The following is a 19,888-nucleotide window of genomic DNA, read 5'->3' on the forward strand; positions in this document are numbered from 1 at the left end:
AAATGTATAACTACTGAACAATTGTAATTGTAATGCAGTAATAGTATGCTAATAACTCATAATATCGGCTCCGACACTTTAAATAATAAATTAAAATTTGAGACAGAATTTTTTCTAAAAGTTGTGTCATTTTGACTGAATATTTCTCTCGGTGTGGAAGCATTATATTCGCCACTCCATAAAATATTTCGTTCATTCCGGCAGGATAATTAATTTTAGCTGACCGACTTCTAATAATAATAGGAATAAATCCAATTGTGAATTTAAATATTTCTGCAGATTTTCTATCGTTAAAAAAATCCATTTTGAATCAATATCCATGAAAATACGAAAAATTTTAATTAGGATAATGTGAGCTACCACCATTGGCGACTCGTCGCTTACCATTGTTGAGATAATGTTGGCTACCAACAGTGCTGCAATAACGATTATTAACATTCAGATAATATTAGCTGACTGTCGACATTGAATAGAAATCCTCAATTTCCAACAATTGGATTTCATATTATAGTTCCCTGAAAAATCATAGGTTCTTGGTGTGCAGCAACACCAAAAAAATTTCATGTCCCCGTTATGGTAAACATATCGCCTTCTTCCACGTGCAAACCACCCTAGCCTTCGGTTCCGAAGGTAATCTTGCACGTGAAGGAATGTGATTAGTTTTGGCAGGCCCGATCATAAAATATTTTACATCTCAGGTACACTTGTCCGGAGGATCAAGAATGCACCCTCTCCCGGGAAACCGGCTGTCCAGACTTCCTGTGTCTGACTCGGCCCATCTGTCGTCCGAAGAAGACCTACAAGAACCCGTGTACCGTTGGCGGTCCCCTGTCCGATGAGAACGGCACAGTAATCTTCTGTTCCCCAAGCTCCACATGTCCACAGGGCCATTTGTGCACCCTGATACAGGACTCTCCTTCCTCCGTCTGCTGCATCCACCACAACTTTACGAAACCCCGTCGCGCACCTACAATGTGTGAATATCTCAGGAACTTCACAGATCGTATGGAGGGAACTCATTCAGGAATGACCTTGGCCATTCCCCCACCTGAGTGCCTCCCAAATGGAGCTTATAACGCCCTTCAGTGCTTCAACTCCACGTGCAACTGCGTTAACACGCAAGGAGTTCCAATCCTCAGAAACATAAATCCGGAAATTCAAAATTGCTCTGATATTCGCGCCATAACATCCGAAACCTGTGGGGAATTCCCGAATTGTAAGTTGAAGTGTCTCTATGGTTTCGAAGTTAATACAACTGGTTGCGACGAGTGCCGATGTCGTGATCCATGTACCGACATCACCTGTCCCATTCGGGAGGTCTGTATTATGGTCGACGTGAACTGTGGTGAAGGTAATAAATGTCCACAGGTTCCCGCCTGTCTACCATCGACAAAGTCAGGACAATGTCCTTACTTGATTCCGAGTTCATCGAGCTGCGAGGTCCACTGCAGCACAGATCAGGAGTGCTCAGGTTCACAAAAATGTTGTTCAACGGGATGTGGTACCCAGTGTGTTAACCCCGTGGTAGCGACCGGATGCCAACACGCCCGAGCGCTTGCCGAACACGCAGCCAGGGAGTCGGGTGAACCCGCCCGGAGGCTCTACATCCCAAAATGCGATGACAAGGGTCGATTTGAGCCAGTCCAGTGTCATCTGGACACCTGTTGGTGTGTTGACGAAGAAGGAAGGGAGGCGGCGGGTACCAGAGTATCAAATGGCATGCGACCCACCTGCAATACTCCCGTCGATTGTCCGGATATCAATTGCGAGTTGAACTGCACCGATGGCTTCGACTTGGATCTTTTGGGCTGTCCCACGTGCAGCTGCAGAAACCCCTGCAAGTCCATTAACTGCAGAGCTCCCAATGAGGCCTGTAGGATGGTCGAAGTCGCCTGCAGCATTCCGCCCTGCCCACCTGTCCCCGTCTGCTTACCCAAGAAAGATAATCCATGCCCCAATGGAGCACCGCTCATCAGTCAGGACGGCACACCAGCGATTTGCGGACCCCATGGTCATCACTGTCCCTCAACTCACAAGTGCGAGCTGTCTCCGCTCGACGAATACGCTGTCTGCTGTCCCAAACCTCGCGACGTCTGCTTCGAGCCTCCAAAATTCATCGACTGCGTTGGACAGTCAAATCCATCCTTCAACGAGACCGAACGCTGGTACTTTGATCCTGATAAAAACGAATGCAGATCCAAATCAGGATGTTCGATTGGACATAACGACTTCTCGAGTAAGTTCGTTTGTGACGATGTTTGTCCAGTATTGACAGCTTGCGAATTACAGAGGGAGAGGAATCTCAGGAACTCCCAACGCGTCAAGCAGCCGTCATTCTTACCCAGATGCAATGCTGATACTGGTGCATGGGAGCCCGTTCAGTGTCTCGAGCACGTGGGTGTCTGTTGGTGCGTTGATAAAAAAGGAATCGCCCTCAAGGGCTCATTAGTCAGGGGAAAAGAGCCCAAATGTAACTTCAGACAGGCCAGAAAGGGTCGCGGGCCTTTTGATGCTGCAGAGACCATCGAAATTGATAGCTGGATTGATCCTGAGTTCAAGGTTTATATGAATAACGTGGAGACTGCTATCAAAAGTATCTTCACTACCAGATGCGAGGCCATGCGGGAACGGGGACATGTGCCAACTACTTGTGATCAGGATGGACAGTTCGAGCCAACCCAGTGTGCAGGTGGTACTTGCTGGTGTGTTGATGAAGCTGGTAATCAAGTTGTTGATTCAGAACCTTTTTTTAAAGATGCCAAAATCTGTGATGTAACACCTGTAGAAGCTGTGGAAGTCACTTTGAGGTTTCCCGGGCATTTTGTGAACGATGACAGTAGTGAATTCACACTTGCCATTAGGGATCTCCTCAGGGACCTTGGGGCTGTTGTCAAAGATGGTATCGCAATCGAGCTCGATCTTGAATCTGCCATCATTGGGTTTGAGATCACTGGAAAGAACAAGGTGGATGTGGCTTTCCATCTTGAGGAGCTAACGAGGAACAGGAGTCTTGCCATCCTGGGGACAACTGCTGATGCCACTACCTCCAGGTTTATTCATAGACCAGTGGTTCTCCATAAGAAGATTAATGTAATGGCACTGAGGCAGAAGGACTTATCCAGCGATGCGGAAATTACTGTGTTTGGAACTACTGGCGTTGTCCTTGCTGTCGTTGGTACTTTTGTTATTGGGAGTCTTGCAGCATTGATTGCAATCTATCGGAATAAGGTACATGTCTTAATATTATTTTATTCAATTTCGTAAAATTGGATACCATCAGTGGAACACGTTAAGGTTGTTGTCGTGCGACAGTCTCGGCAAAAAATTTATGCGCTGTCAAACGGCCGAGATTAAAGAACAAAATTGTGATAGTATAGTCTCACATGATTGATTACATGGTGTATAGATAGCTAATGTATGTATGGCTATGTATTAGGATACGCGTCATTCTAATAATTCTGAGTTATATAAATTTAGAAACTTTATGTAATGATTTCTCGAAAACAAAATGATCGATGGACTAAATTTTTTTGGCTGCATTCATTGATGTGGCTTCGAGCGCAAAAAATTTTCCCCGAAAAACTATGGAGCTATTGATTTAATAAAAAAATTAATCCCTGATGATCCATTTAAACACGTGATAAGTTACTCAACTTACAAACAGAGAGTGATCATTTTGCAGATATACCCTTTGAGGTATTTATTATAAAAATTTTCATAAAAACTGCCGTGCAAATATTTTACGCGACCACAAGCTTCAAATCTATCGCAATGAATATATGCGAGTGGAAGAAAATTGGTCGCAAATTTTAAATTCTCAAGATGCGGATTTGTCAAATTTATGTTGGGTATCTACCGACGTTAAAAAAATCAAATCAATAATATTTCGGAATAAGAGGATAAGTATAAAGAAAGCCATACGAAGGAATTTCAAATCGAACCTCGGTAACATGACAATAATTCTGTAATTAGTGCTATTGCTATATTATGAGGGAGCGAAACTGTCAATGAGATGCCTGGATCATTGGAAATATTGTGTGGATGGCGGAGATAACGTGAATTACGGGAGGAGAGTGAGCGGGTCCAAGAAAATGCACTGAGCACGTGTCAGAGTCACTAACAACAATAGTCGATTTAAAAAAAAAATTATAATGTCACTAATATTAACAATTGCTAACGCACTAGCACTGAGCGGTTCCGAAAAAAAATTTCTAATTAAGAGTCGGGAACGATACGTATGCCCAAAAAGATAGTATGAGAACCAACAATCTTAATTATCGCTAAAGAAAAACTATAAATTGAGGGGATTCCGAATTGAGATTAATTTAATGCGTTTCGAATGAAGGAAATAGAATGATCACACTGTTAATTAACAGGCTTATGTCGAAGGTTGAGCGGCACTAATTAGTTGTAAATTGGTTCAATAATATTGGCTACAATGATATTCGTTGCTAACGCACAAAATCCTCAGAAACGACTGACAGAGTCTCGGGTTAACAGGTGCTACGTGTCCTGATTTTAATGGTCGCATGACCTAATTCTAGTGTCCCAGTTTGATTGCCCAGGAAGTGACGCCTCAGGTGTCAAGGTGAGAATCCTGGTCATCTAGGCGAGACATGATCAGTGGTTTGTGTTTGTGTACCCGGAGAACGTTGCGTGAGCAGTCGGTGTGAGTGTGTGTGTGGATGTGTCAGCTGACAAGGTTTCCAGGAGATACCGAGATGGAAACTGAAACCGAGGCCAAATATCTGCTGAAATGAGTTATAAGAGTCTCAGAAATTTTCATATTTTTCAGGACGAAATGATCTCTTCAAACTGCCATTATCTTCTCATTTTCTGACCGATATCTTGTCATTTTTAGAAATTTCTGAGAAACAATGCATAAAATTGTGAATCGATGAATTTTCATAAAATTTAGCCAACAATTTGGGAAAATAGACGCACTACTATAAAAAATTTAGCAATGATTCACAATTTTTTTCATGGCCATCTGACCCATAATTTACTAGAAATTTACAAACCATATGAAAAATGAAAAAACATTGGCAATAGTTCCTTCAAAAAATATCTCCACGAAATTCGAAAGTTTTCGTTGCCCCTGAGACTTTGAAAAATGATTTCTATTCGACCAGGAAATTAAACAAATTTTGAGATTTCAACTCTTCGATTATCACACATTGTTGATTTTTTACAGATGAATACCAGATACTGCACCCCACAATCATCGCCCAATCACGGAGAGTCCCTAGCGAGTACTGAAAAACCTGTCTACATAATCTCTAGCTTAGAAAAGGAGAAGACTTCTTTAGATTCCAGTAGGCAACTAGAGGAGAACATTCAGAGCATCCAAATTAAGCACATCACCGATATTTAAGGAATTTAGTGTTTTTTTCTTATGTCGTTTCCCTTTTGTATGAGACAATGGCACGTCAAGTATTTAATAACGCTTTCGTACTCAAATCATTATTTATTGACATTTGATATAGGTGAGTATGCGTGCGTGTGTGTAAGTTTATTGATTCATTCTATAGGAAAGTGGTGAACTGTTACGTTTATATGAAATTCTATTGAAACGCGTGAAACCATTTCGTAGAAAAATACTATTTAAAACTTGAGAAATTGAATGCAATTTTCGGTAAGAATTCTTTCTGTTTTTCTTCAATTCTATAAAACATTTTTCTCCTTTCTATGTTCCTTTTGTTTATTAAAATCCCCAATAGAAATATTCAATCCAAAGTATCGATAAAATTAATTTCTTTTTTGCTATTTTCAGTTTAGAATTTTCCGGCTTTTGGCTTCAATTTGTTAATGAGGCATAAAATAAACATGTAACGAAAAACCATCAACTTTCTTTTGGAATTTCTTTTACGTTTGCAATAGCGAATTAGTGCCTTGAGTGTCGATTCCGAGGCATCTAATTTGTTCCATTTTTTCATGAGAAAAACATGATTCCAATAAAATTGCTGAAAAATATTTCTGAAGCAGCCCATAGGATATTTTTTACCATTCTTAAAAAAATTTTTCTACCTATTTTATATAAATAGTGCAAATTTTAATGTCATATCAAATAAAATGATTTCGGTAGAAGTTGAATTGGCAAGAAATAATTCATGTTATTCTAAAAACAACCTCTGTCGCTTAAACTGGAGACCGTAGAATATTTTTTAACACTTTAACAATCAATTCGTGGCATGAATTATTCGATCTTGATCGTAAGTAATTGATTTCTGATGAATGAGAAATTTCAACTAAATGGTCCACGACCTTTAATACCAATAGGCTACCCTCAAGTCAAATTTTATTTTGAAAAACTAGAAAAGGAGATAAAAGTATTTATAGAGATTGCCCTTTTATTTTCCACTCTCTAATGACTAAATATAAGCTAAGATAATTACCCGGATTAATTTATCGTCCAGACAATTAGATTTACAATGAGTATAACGAATTGTAAGTCAAATGTGATAATTCAGTCAGTTAAATCCGAGGTAATTACCGAACTATTGTTCTGTCTATTTCAAGTATTTATTTATTTATATTTATAGTTTTCTAATTCTCTTTGTACTTTTTATTTACATGTTTGACAGGCTTTTGAAGCACGTGGAGTGGAGAATAGGTTCTTCAGCTTCTGGTGTTGTCAAAAATCTGTCGAATGTCATTTTGTAGACGCGTATCGTGTACCCACAAATATAAAAACAAAGTGATAAGAATTAATTAAGTGAAAAATCCTTTCGTAGGAAAATTCTTTTACTTTTAAAGACACAAACTATTGTTAAACAATTGTAGTGTTAATTATTTATTTCGCTAGTACTATGACAAACCTGTAATAAACGTAATGAAATAATTTGATTTTTTGGTGTTTAGTTCGTATTTGTTATCTAAGAATAACAAAACCATTCCTTACATGTGAAAAAATTAAATAAATAAATCCAGGATGTACAATATTCTTAGTTATTTAAAGAGCTATTGTCGATATCTCCTCATTTTGGGAGTTTTTTAAAAAGATTTTTCACTAATGGTTGATGGAATTTCAACAAATTGGAGCTATATACTGTTTTTAGGTTTTATTATTATTCAGTATCTCACGAAGTTTCATCGCCGTGGGAGCATTTTTCTTCTAACTCAATGAACTTTTTCAAAAATTTACAAAACCCTACCAAAAATTTAGACAAGTGGGCGTACGACTATGAAAACTTGTGAGTCATTGAACAACGGCAAAACGCTATATTTTTTCATGTCCACCTGATTCAAAAATGATAACATATTGGCAATAACTCCTTTTGAAATTCTTAAGATACTAATTCCGGTCCAGCAACCGACTTGTTCACTCGATATATATTTCGAAAGAAGTGAACAGGAGGTGTTAAATTAGTTCAATCGCTTTTCCGTTTTATGAAGATGATGACAGACCATGGGTCATCGCGATATTGCAATTTGTTAATTTATCGTACAGATTCTTGAAGATACCAGTATGTAATTACTGATAATGAGTTTTCAGAGAGTCATTCATGAGGAAACTTATTGAAAATTTGAGTAATGCCATTCAATTGACAATGCTCTCCCTTTGTTCTTTCAGGAAGTCTCTAGCCACTCAGTTAGATACTGGCATTTCATTGGGGTGACGTCCCCGAGGTCACAGCAATTTTTCCGCACCTGAAAAATAATTCACAAAAATTAATGAATGTCCTGTGCTCACCTTAACATCATTCCACCCCCCCTCCTCAAAATATTCGTTCTTCGCATAAACAAAAAAACTTACTGGACAAAGTCCACAAGGTGTGATAATAAGCCCCGGTGCTTTGACAATAGGTGTGATAGCTCGATAAAGAGTGTTGCCGTCCCCCGCGATAATCCTCTCAACCTTCCCATCATAAACTAGAGTGTCAAGTATCATCTCCAAGTCTTCAACCGACAGTTTAACTTTACTGATCCCCAAATCAGAGATGAATTTCCAAACTTCCTTGGAAGACGCGAAAGTGACATTCCTGGCTGCGATGGGGCCTCCCCTGGAGCCCTTCATCTCTTCCCTCTTGAGTTCAAGGAACCTGTAGCACTGTTGATTCAGTACATCCACGAATTCTGCTTCGAAGTCCTGATCCTGATACCAAGCGCCACCAGTGACGGATCTGTCAGGTACCTCATTGTAAAGCATGTAAACAACCTTCCTGCCCGCGGCCACTGATTTTACAGCTTTTATCAGTTTTTTGCTTTCGAGACTCTTAATTATTTTTCCTGTCTGGGTGACGGGAAGATTCGCCTTCCACCTTACATCCCTGCTCCAGATTCCCTTGTTGCCAGCAGCTTCAATGATGGAATAGACGATCCGCTCTTCATTGTCGGCCCCTTTAGTGGTGGAGACTTTTAATTGGTACAACAGGGTCGTTCCCTTCTTCAAGATTACTATCTGACCCTTCTGGAGGAGCTTATTCAGGGCTGAGGCTTTTTCTGCGGGCTTCAGCGTTGGAAGCTCTTGAGAAATGTCTACATCACTCACACCTGCAGGATGTGCCTGCGCTAGCTTCATTATCCTGAGACAGACATCGGGATAATAATAATATACCAGTAAAAAAATTTTATTTTTTTAGCAACTGTAAAGTGCGATCCAACCGAATGGAGCGAGAATTTCATTCCTTCAGGAACTGAAAATACGAGTCTAACCTCGCTTCGCTCGGAATGAAATAGGGTGGGCCATACGGCAGTAAAGCATTTTTTGACTCATTTGAGTTGATAATGAGCCAGAAAGTAACTTACTTCTTAGAAGGATAATATACTATTATCAAATAGGAAAGTATAGGGTAAAGCAGATATATTTTATTGAAACTGCTGTACTAATCGGAGGTTAGAATATTCACAAATTGTGAATAACTATAAATTCTCACTTTTGTTCAATTGAATCTGCATTTTTGCTGATGGAACTACCCGGCTGAGGGTCATCCACATCTTCACTCTCCATTTCGTTACGATCTAGCTGCAAGAGAATACGATGATCACTGTTTCGTACTTGATAGACAACAACACATGGAAATTACCACTACATAACCTGAAACACTAAACAACAAAGCTCAACAGCTCTAGGCTATATTTCTTTGTCGTCCAGAACTTATGGCAGATTGTGAAGGTGATGAAGCTATAGAGTTAGGCTCGAAAACGTGGGATCGAGTCATAGAATCAGCATCAAAGGTATGCAGAAGTATCGCATCACTAGAATTCCAATGAATAATAGTAACGATGATGAACATCAAATAATCAACTATCATTAGGATAACAGTACAACATAAATCAAAGAAAATTTAAAGGAGTTGTGGACCTTATATGTAAAAAACTAACTAAATAAATGGTAAAATAATTTATTCAGACAGGATACCGAGAAGGCATAGATGAAGGCTCGCAACAGGTCCTTCAAGCAGACTTTGACGTAGGGTACGAGGATGGCTTCAAGACCTCCTTCATCCTTGGAAAATACAAAGCCCTCGCAGCTCTCAATCCCCAAAAGAATCCTCCCGAGATTGAGAGAATTTTGGAGGCCACACGAAGAGGAGAATGCCACATTTGTAGATTAGAATCTTCAGGAGAGATAAACCAATTGGAATCTGCAGAGGCCATCAAACAACATAAGGGCCACGTGATTGGAGTTATTAAGAAATTGAACGACTATTTCGCCCCATTACTTGAAGAAAAAAATCTCATAATTCAGGAATTGAAATTAACTTGACATTTTTGTAGAATAAAACAAGATTTTTGTGATGGAATTTTTGGAAAGATATAATTTATTTCACCGTATAACAAAGCTCTTATAAAAGAGGCGACAGAGTTGTAAAGCAGGATAATTTATTGCTTCTATCTACTCTGCGGAAAATTGTAGCTAATTATGCCAGGTGTTTCAGTACATCCAGAGATTAGTCATCCATTAATTTTCATTCTCGACAATTTTAACAAATCCTACCGATATTTCTTTCATGGAAGTCTCACAGACAGAGGAGTTTGATTCCAAGGCGACCAGGACTTTTTTGCAGGATTATCTGGGTTATTAGTGATGGTTACACTGAGAGAAAAATATCGTAGACTTTGTGAAATAAAGAGTGTCTCAGAATGTTTTTCGTTTTTAGATGTTAAATAAAATTCAAAAACGAAAATCATTCTCAGAATGATTTTCGTTTCGTGAGACACCCTTTATATCTCGTTGAATGCATATTCTTCCGTGTTAAAATGGAATTCTATTGTTTTAAGGTTTTAATGTTTAGTTTTCTCAGTGGATTCTCAATGGAAAGCAGATAATAAAATAATGTACTGAAAAGGGGTCATTATTCCATTTGAAATATCTTATTGCATGCGATTCCACTGATATCGCTTACAATAAGTTTTCAGATTAACGCAATGCGATGAACTCAAATATCTATTAAAATTTGATGAAATATTTATTAAATAGGAATGAATCTACGATAGATTCAAACCTTCATTTGATCGAAACATGAGGTTCATGTTTGGAGACCTAAGAATCAACGATTGAAGTATACAGTTTGAAAATATTCCGTTGTCACTATTGAGCAAACCAAGTAGCTGAGCCAAAAAATAATTGTTCCGCATTACTAAATATTTCTCTCAGTGTATAAGTTGTATTATTAGATATTTGCAGCGTACGTCGACGAAGGCAGTGAATAATCAAATGTCATGAAAATTGTCAAAAAATTGGATGAATATTTCGTGTGGTGGGGGAAAAAAAATTGATTAAAATCGAGGATTTCAAATTGACATGATGAATTTGGAATGAATTGGAATAGTCGATTAGAATAATCAATTCTTTTCATTTTATTAAACGTGCGAATACGCATGGTTCACATAATGAATAATTGAAAGGGAGAATAAAAATCGAATGATGATTTTTTGAGAATTAAATGATCTAGGATTTTACAAGTAGAGGCCTTCGGGTGAGCCCTCTTTCTTCCTATAGAGTACGCTCTCCTTAGATTTCTTGAAATCATCACTCGTTACTTTCATACGACGTTCCCTGAGCGCCATAAGTCCAGCTTCAGTGCATATTGCTTTGATGTCAGCACCGGAGAGGTCATCCTTCGACATTATTAGCTCCCCGAGATTCACATCTGGTGCCAGGGTCATTCTACTCGTGTGAATGCTGAAGATTCGACGTTTTGTCTTTTCATCGGGCAGTGGAAATTCAATTTTACGATCAATACGACCCGGACGGATGAGGGCTGGGTCCAGGGTCTCGATTCTATTTGTTGCCATCACTACTTTTACATCTCCACGACTGTCGAATCCTAAATGAGAAAAAAAGTTTATAAGTCATTTATTGTTATAAGAATTATTATTTGTTCATTTTATATTTTAAAATCTATTAAACAAATTTTTCGATCACAGTAGTGAAAACAAAAATGAAAGGTCCCAAACTTGGTTGTGAACGATTACACTGTTGTCGTTTGTAAATAAAGCAATCGAACCTTTAATTGAAATGGTTTGTAAAACATTTTTTCATTTGAATGAAAAAATAACTCTCATATTGGGAAAGTAAATGACCACATAAGAAGAAAATGTAAAATTAATTAAGCAATTCCTTACCATCCAGTTGATTCAAAAGTTCAAGCATAGTTCTCTGGATCTCCCTTTCACCCCCGGAATTGCTGTCATATCGTTTTGTTCCAACAGCATCGATTTCATCAATGAAAACGATAGAGGGTGCATGTTCTTCAGCGACTCTGAACAGCTCTCGAACCAGTTTTGGTCCGTCTCCGAGGTATTTTTGAATGAGTTCGGATCCAACGACTCGGAGGAAAGTCGCTGAAGTCTGATTGGCTACTGCCTTCGCTAGGAGAGTTTTTCCTGTGCCAGGGGGGCCGTAGAGAATCACTCCTTTGGGGGGTTTTATGCCCATCTCCTCGTAGTATTCGGGATGCGTTAGGGGGAGTTCCACTGACTCTTTTATTTCTTGAATCTGCGTATCAAGTCCTAGAGAAATAAATTATAATTAATTGATAGAGTTAATCTTTCACTTAAAAGAATTAACAAAAATTTAATGAATATTTTAATGAAATCCGTAGCAAAGTGGTAAAACGAGCTAAGTTGACGTATTTTTGAGTCATGTTTCGGAGCGATATCTCCGAATCTAAGGGAGATAGCACAATTTTCGTCATCACATTTGTTATAGCTCGTAATCCACCCAGCAGAAAATGTTCGAATGAAAATTTTGATATGCCCCCTAGCTTTGGAGATGTTAACCCAAAACTGGTCCACTGGTCAGAAGTGACGTATCATATTTTACCCCTTCGCTACTGAAATGTTAATGATTCCATTTCAGAAAAAGCTAAATATGGCAGATAGCTGATTATATATCTACCATATATCATTTCCATATGAGGTAGATGCTATAAATAGAGCATACAATCTTATACATTCCATTCCAGAATGTATTTTTATTTCAGTAAATAATAAATTTCTTTTTTTTATAATTACATTAGACAAAAGATGATAGTACAGAATAAATAGATATAGACATCAAATTACATAACTTGAAAAGCGAAATAGAAGCTCCAAAGATTTTTGACGTTATATGATTTGACAGTAGTTTCCCCCAAAATGAGGAAATCGGTGAAAAAATTATTCATATTCTTTCAATTCGTAGTTAAAAACTCCAAATACTTACCTCCAATATCAGCGTAAGTTTCTTGAGGTGCCTTTTCCAGCTTCATAACCGTAACCATCGGATCGGTGTCATCGCCAAGAACTCCTACAACAGCATGAACCTTGTGATTCAGTAGAACAGAGCATCCAGGTTCTAGTTGATCCTTATCCACGAACGATAGAATGGATACATAATGTTCAGATCCAACAGACGTTGAGACAATAGCATGATTGTCATCGATAATTTCCTCAAGAGTTCCCACAGACATGGGAGTGCCCCTCAGATCGTCGACTTTGGACCTCTCCTCCTCGTTCTTCTCCTCCTGGGGCTTGAGTCTCTCCTGGTTCCTGATGAACTCCTCTTCCATGAGCAGATAGTCCTTTATTCTTTCCAACTTTAGGAGCTTCAATCTGCATCTCGTGTGTGGAGTCACTTGTGGCAGCTTTAGAGCTACATCTGGACCTTTTGTTCGGCGCTTCTTTTTTCCCACCCGAGTGGGAATCGGTGGCTCGTACTTCTTCTTCTTGTCTTTGTCATCTTTTTTATCACCTCCTGTGCCTCCAGCTCCCGATTGATTCTGACCCTAGATTTTTGGTTAAATTAGTTTTGAGAGTGATTTGAGGAATTGGTAAGTTAATATTATGAGACATTGGAGAGATAATAAACTGTATTATGCTGTTAATTCGCGAGATTTCGTTTATGATTCAGGTCCCTTCAAGCTATTGAAACTTTAAAGTACTGCCGTAATAATCATATGGATGTAGAAAGACGTTCTCAGTTCAGAATTTGACAGCTTTTTGTGGCAATTTTCTAATGAGTAAAATAATAATGTGATGAAAAGCAGGAAAAGCCATCCATTCTCTAAAATTTTTTTACGTGTGCGATACCTTGTGGAAGTAGAAGGAAAAGGTCAAGAGAGCGTCAACAGCATTCGTCACATCGATTTTTGTTGAGAGAAAAATGAATAAAATTGTCATTTGTATAAAGTGTTACGACCTGCTTGTGAATGGCAAATACTGAGTATTCACAATATGATGTGAATCTAAAACTTGATTCATGGCACTGTATGGGTTTCTAAAATATAGTCTGGCAGCCTCATTATTGGTGATAATAAAAAGTGCAGGAGAAGTTCAGTTCAGGAGTTCTTATTCGTAATGAACATCAGCATTATATTTGTGAAGGTTATACAGTGGAGAATGGAATGGTGATAATAATCATTAGTCCTTTTCTGGAATCAACATCATGATATTTTTCGAGGTTATACATTGGAGGATGGAACGTCAAAATGAGGCTAGAGAATATGATCCTCATCTCCACTGCCATGTTTTGGGGTGACTGCAATAGTACCTTAAGGGCTAAAAGAAATAATTTCAAAATTGGACTTTTTCGAATTTATTTTTCTCCTTTCAGTTTAATGTAAATGATTGAACCCTTGACCAAGAATTCAGAGCAACACAGGGTTATGAAGTTTATTTTCCATGTACGTGAAAAAACTGCAAAATGTATTTTTTGTAACAATGGAAAGAGTCAACTTTGATGAAGTTGTATGGTTCCGATGATTTAATTCAAAATATTAATTCACAAATGTTTCTCGAGGGTTCTCGTAATCATTCAGATCACTTTTTAACTGGTTTAGTCGCTACTTTGAGTATTTTAGAAGTACCATTATTTCTACAAGAAAAGGGTACAATCTTCAACGAACAATGAAAGAATTTAAGTTTGAAAAATGATTACTTTCAAGTCAAAATTAGGGAAAAATGAAGGTGCATAATTAACGAAGAGATGCAATTTGCTCATAATTTATTAGATTCTTTAGAAATGTATGAACTTGGTGGATAACCTCTCAAAAGTACAGTAGATCTATCATTTATTAGAAAATGGATCTTTAGGTAGAATTGTGGAGAGATGGCAATGTATGAGACAGGGAAATATATGAATTAATCCTTATTACTGAACTTTTTATTGTAGTATGTGTACTGTCTGGACTTACCATTTCTTTTTCAGAGTTGTTGACAGAAATTACAAGTCACTCAACAGAACTAATGGCCCATTCTGGGAGTGTATGAAGGGGTGAGATGGAATGTTTGATCGTAAAAATTTATAGCGGTGGCGCATGAACTACACCTATTGGGGGCAAAGAGGGGGGCTCCGTTTGGACTTTCTCAACTGTACAAATGATCAACTGTAGAGAGAATTTTCAAACGTTGAGAGCACCGGTGTGCAGGGATTCAACTGTCGAGACAAAAAGGTAAGCTGTACATGTGGCGCTGGGTCCACTGTTATGTCCAAAGAGGATAGACCAAAGTGGATGCAGAGACCATAGGGGAGATCAGCAGGGCCAGTCCTGGGATAAGGTATGATTCAGCCAGGTAATCTCAAGTGAAAAACAGGGGACAAGGTCTCGCAAGCGCCACGAGGGCGCGCGGCGATCACTTTCACCTTCTCCTTAACTCCTGGTCATCCCCACTCTTCTAAGCTGTTCGGCGCAGAGATTATTTCTTAAAATGCAAAATGATTTTAAAGAGTACGGAAAAATGTGAAAAAATTCTTTACAAGGAAGAAAATAAAGGAAAAACACAAAAATAATGAGAATCATTGTTATTTTTTGTTTAAGTTCCTATCTCTTTCTCCATGATTTTCCCACTCATTCCCGCGAATTAGTGAACTATTTCATAAAGAAATATAGAATAATCTATTTTTTTATTGATTACGAATAATGGGATACTAGTAATATTCAAAATAATGTAAGTAAATTCATTGATTCACCCATAAACCAAAATGTTTTTTCACGAAGGGGTGTTGGAGTGTGGGGAGATTTGTTTACAATTCGCGATTACCCATTGGTTTATCCTATCGAGACATTTAGGAATCGATTTACAGATCGTGTGCTAATCGAATCTGTGAAAATGGTGAAATCGTGTTCAATTGGGAATTGTAAAAACTCATCGTGGGACAGTTATCGGTTTATGTTTTTCACGTAGAATGTATGAAGTGATGAATAGATTCTTTAAAAAATTACCATTCATCCTTTTCCTATCCATGTTTTTCTTTATAATTTTCCGATGTGCATGTCAACCCGTTTTTGGGAGAAATTGCAAAAAAAAAATTGAGCGCCTTCGCCGAGATTTGAACGCTCCACCGTAGAAATTGTCGAGTAGTGGGGACGAAACGCGCATGAGGAGAAGACGGTGTACAGCGCCGCGCACGGCTTCCGGAGGTACTTGTCCCCTGTTTTCTTGTCGGCGACATCAAAGTTTGAGATTACCTCCCTAAATCATACCTTATCCTGGGAGATCAACCACGAAATGTCCTAGCGGTAGTGCTGGAACTAATTTTGCAGCCGGATTTGTTGGTAAGGTACCGAACATTACGGCTGCAAAGTCGGAGCAGAGGGAAAAGTCGGTAACGGAGATAGCGTGGGGTGGGGGAATACAAGTAAAGAGGGGAAATTAAACGGCTGGGCAGGCGTTCTGGATATCCGAACGGCGTTGAGGGAAGCTTTTCCCTCATTAGAGGGGGGGGGGGTTAATTTTGAAAAATGCAGCTTGACGCGCATCAGTTCTCGGCGACGGCAAGCGAGAATACCCAATAACCCCCCACGATTCAAAAATTCATTTCCCCCTCTGTAATTGTGTGCGGGGTAGTTACTGTGATGATAAACTCAAAGAAAAAATAGAGTCTTCCAGCTTGATCCTTCCCTACGGTTGTAAGTCGCAGGTATACACCTTGGTGCGGCAACACTGTCTCCTGCACTGCTACTCACGAAAAGTAATTCGCAAGTAGCGATGTTCTTGTTTATGTGAAGGGAATAATTAATCTCAATTACATAAATTGATGTTCACAAATAATTAAAAAATCTTTAATTATTGGATTACATTATTTATTCCCTTCACATAAACAAGAACATCGCTGCTTGCGAATTACTTTTCGTGAGTAGCAGTGCAGGAGACAGTGTTGCCGCACCAAGTTGTATACCTGCGACTTACAACCGTAGGGAAGGATCAAATTGGAAGACTATTTTTCCTTTGATCATCACGGTAACTACCCGCACACAATTAGAGAGGGAGAAATTAATTTTTGAATCGTGGGGGGTTATTGGGTATTCTCGCTTGCCGCCGCTGAGAACTGATGCGCGTCAAGCTGCATTTTTCAAAATTAATCGCTCCCCCCCCTAATTCGGCTTAAGAAACGAAACCATCGTCATTCATCCGAGATTTCATGAGCAATCAAATGACGTTGGTTTCATCACTTGATCTCAATTAGACCGGGCAATATCCATTTTTTTAATTTAAACAATAGATCCATTGTTTTAATTTAAAAATTAGAGCGGGCAATATCCATTTTTAAGAATTTAAAAATTGATATTGTCCGCTGTCATTGAGATCAAGGGATGAAACCAACGTCATTCGATTGCTCATTAAATTCTTCATTAATGATGGTGGTTTCGATCCTTATTCGAATGAGGAGGGGAGGGATCAATTTTGAAAAATGCAGCTTGACGCACATCAGTTCTCGACGGCGTCAAGCGAGAATACCCAATAAACCCCCCACGATTCAAAAATTAATTTCTCCCTCTCTAATTGTGTGCGGGTAGTTACCGTGATGATGAAAGGAAAAATAGTCTTCCAATTTGATCCTTCCCTACGGTTGTAACTCGCAGGTATACAACTTGGTGCGGCAACACTGTCTCCTGCACTGCTACTCACGAAAAGTAATTCGCAAGCAGCGATGTTTTTGTTTATGTGAAGGGAATAAATAATCTAATCTAATAATTAATGATTTTCTAACTATTTGTGAACATCAATTTATGTGATTGAGATTAATTATTCCCTTCACATAAACAAGAACATTGCTGCTTGCGAATTACTTTTCGTGAGTAGTAGTGCAGGAGACAGTGTTGCCGCACCAAGGTGTATACCTGCGACTTACAACCGTAGGGAAGGATCAAGCTGGAAGGCTCTATTTTTTCTTTGAGTTTATCATCACGGTAACTACCCCGCACACAATTACAGAGGGGGAAATGAAATTTGAACCGTGGGAGGTTATTGGGTATTCTCGCTTGACGCCGCCGAGAAGTGATGTGCGTCAAGCTACCTTTTCAAAATTATTCCCTCCCTTCTTAACTCGGATTAAGAAACAAAACTAACGTCATTAATGAACAAGTTAATGAGCAATTGAATGACGTTAGTTTCATTTCTTCATCTCCAGTAGAAGGGCAGAAATTACTTTTTGAATCGTGGGGGGTTATTGGGTATTCTCGCTTGCCATCGCCGAGAACTGATGCGCGTCAAGCTGCATTTTTGACAATTAATCCCCCCCCCCTCTAATGAGGGAAAAGCTTCCCTCAACGCCGTTCGAATATCCAGAACGCCTGCCCAGCCGTTTAATTTCCCCTCTTTACTTGCATTCCCCCACCCCACGCTATCTCCGTTACCGACTTTTCTCTCTGCTCCGACTTTGCAGCCGTAATGTTCGGTACCTTACCAACAAATCCGGCTGCAAAATTAGTTCCAGCGCTACCGCTAGGACATTTCGTGGTTGATCTCCCAGGACTGGCCCTGCTGATCTCCCCCATGGTCTCTGGTGGATGGGTCTAAAATAGGTACAGCCGCAAAGAATGGGGGGGGCTCCGTTCGTACTTGCACAACTCTAAAAATGAACAACTGAACAGAAAATTTTCAAACTGTGAGAGCACCACTGTGCAGGGATTCAACTGTTGAGACAAAAATGTGGTTGTACATGTGGACCCAGCGCCACATGTACAGCTTAGCTTTTTGTCTCGACAGTTGAATCCCTGCACAGTGGTGCTCTCACAGTTTGAAAATTTTCTGTTCAGTTGTTCATTTTTAGAGTTGTGCAAGTACGAACGGAGCCCCCCCAAAGAATGGTACAGGAAGTGGCGGCCATTTTCCCCAGAAGTTTCGGGGGTAGGGCCATCTAGAATCACTGTAGGGAACTGAAAAAGAGAATTTCTTTACCTGTTGTGAAAATTACCGATCGAAGAAAAGAATGCGAATGTCCTCTATCATAATTTTATTGTAACACATAATTTTTATGTTTTATAGATGGCGATAGTAATCCAATAATCATCTAAGGTATGATTCAGCCAGGTAATCTCAAGTGAAAAACAGGGGACAAGGTCTCGCAAGCGCCACGAGGGCGCGCGGCGATCACTTTCACCTTCTCCTTAACTCCTGGTCATCCCCACTCTTCTAAGCTGTTCGGCGCAGAGATTATTTCTTAAAATGCAAAATGATTTTAAAGAGTACGGAAAAATGTGAAAAAATTCTTTACAAGGAAGAAAATAAAGGAAAAACACAAAAATAATGAGAATCATTGTTATTTTTTGTTTAAGTTCCTATCTCTTTCTCCATGATTTTCCCACTCATTCCCGCGAATTAGTGAACTATTTCATAAAGAAATATAGAATAATCTATTTTTTTATTGATTACGAATAATGGGATACTAGTAATATTCAAAATAATGTAAGTAAATTCATTGATTCACCCATAAACCAAAATGTTTTTTCACGAAGGGGTGTTGGAGTGTGGGGAGATTTGTTTACAATTCGCGATTACCCATTGGTTTATCCTATCGAGACATTTAGGAATCGATTTACAGATCGTGTGCTAATCGAATCTGTGAAAATGGTGAAATCGTGTTCAATTGGGAATTGTAAAAACTCATCGTGGGACAGTTATCGGTTTATGTTTTTCACGTAGAATGTATGAAGTGATGAATAGATTCTTTAAAAAATTACCATTCATCCTTTTCCTATCCATGTTTTTCTTTATAATTTTCCGATGTGCATGTCAACCCGTTTTTGGGAGAAATTGCAAAAAAAAAATTGAGCGCCTTCGCCGAGATTTGAACGCTCCACCGTAGAAATTGTCGAGTAGTGGGGACGAAACGCGCATGAGGAGAAGACGGTGTACAGCGCCGCGCACGGCTTCCGGAGGTACTTGTCCCCTGTTTTCTTGTCGGCGACATCAAAGTTTGAGATTACCTCCCTAAATCATACCTTATAATCATCTTTCAACGTTCTGTCAAGGGATGCTCAACCTAAAATACTAACGAGAATGTGCATGGAAGCTATATGCCCCGTTTTTTTCAAATAATTAATTAATTGTTAATGAATTAATTTATTGTATCGATGATGGTTATTCACTCTTTGAACTTAATCAGATATTTTTTTCGCAGTGCTCTATAATATTTCTTATTGTTACGGTTAATTATATATAATTGGACCAACCTAAA

The 19,888-nt window shown here is 38.8% G+C and overlaps 4 protein-coding genes across 7 annotated transcripts in view; 2 read left to right on the forward strand and 2 right to left on the reverse strand.

The window, feature by feature from the left end:
* LOC135162719 (neurogenic locus notch homolog protein 1) overlaps positions 1-6,846 on the forward strand; it is a 32,686-nt gene extending 25,840 nt beyond the window's left edge. For 2 of the 3 annotated variants that reach the window (XM_064121481.1, XM_064121480.1), the window contains exons 5-6: positions 699-3,228; positions 5,195-6,846. In XM_064121481.1, coding sequence (XP_063977551.1) covers positions 699-3,228; positions 5,195-5,374 — 2,710 coding nt within the window. In that variant the 3' untranslated portion in view covers positions 5,375-6,846. The remainder of the gene's footprint in view (positions 1-698; positions 3,229-5,194) is intronic. The other variant, XR_010299002.1, reaches the window with a different exon arrangement.
* Positions 5,379-9,010, reverse strand: LOC135162721 (DNA-directed RNA polymerase III subunit RPC6). The gene is made up of 3 exons (XM_064121485.1): positions 8,877-9,010; positions 7,757-8,525; positions 5,379-7,650 (listed from the first exon to the last, which is right to left on the reverse strand). The coding sequence occupies exons 1-3, from the start codon at positions 8,948-8,950 to the stop codon at positions 7,570-7,572; spliced, it is 924 nt and encodes a 307-aa protein (XP_063977555.1). The 5' UTR covers positions 8,951-9,010; the 3' UTR covers positions 5,379-7,569.
* A 27-nt stretch (positions 9,011-9,037) lies between these two features.
* LOC135162722 (uncharacterized) lies at positions 9,038-9,746 on the forward strand. Its single transcript, XM_064121486.1, has 2 exons — positions 9,038-9,177; positions 9,353-9,746. The coding sequence occupies exons 1-2, from the start codon at positions 9,100-9,102 to the stop codon at positions 9,707-9,709; spliced, it is 435 nt and encodes a 144-aa protein (XP_063977556.1). The 5' UTR covers positions 9,038-9,099; the 3' UTR covers positions 9,710-9,746.
* Positions 9,747-10,779: 1,033 nt separating this feature from the next.
* On the reverse strand, positions 10,780-14,777 carry LOC135162720 (26S proteasome regulatory subunit 4). Of its 2 annotated transcripts, none has more exons than XM_064121483.1 (4): positions 14,622-14,777; positions 12,653-13,214; positions 11,572-11,958; positions 10,780-11,273 (listed from the first exon to the last, which is right to left on the reverse strand). In XM_064121483.1, the coding sequence occupies exons 1-4, from the start codon at positions 14,622-14,624 to the stop codon at positions 10,903-10,905; spliced, it is 1,323 nt and encodes a 440-aa protein (XP_063977553.1). In that variant the 5' UTR covers positions 14,625-14,777; the 3' UTR covers positions 10,780-10,902. The 2 variants fall into 2 exon arrangements, with proteins under 2 accessions (XP_063977553.1, XP_063977554.1); XM_064121484.1 differs by lacking the exon at positions 14,622-14,777 and adding an exon at positions 13,298-13,443.
* Positions 14,778-19,888: the final 5,111 nt, after the last annotated feature.

This window comes from Diachasmimorpha longicaudata, chromosome 5 (genome assembly GCF_034640455.1).
Source record: "Diachasmimorpha longicaudata isolate KC_UGA_2023 chromosome 5, iyDiaLong2, whole genome shotgun sequence".
NCBI lineage: Eukaryota > Metazoa > Arthropoda > Insecta > Hymenoptera > Braconidae > Diachasmimorpha > Diachasmimorpha longicaudata.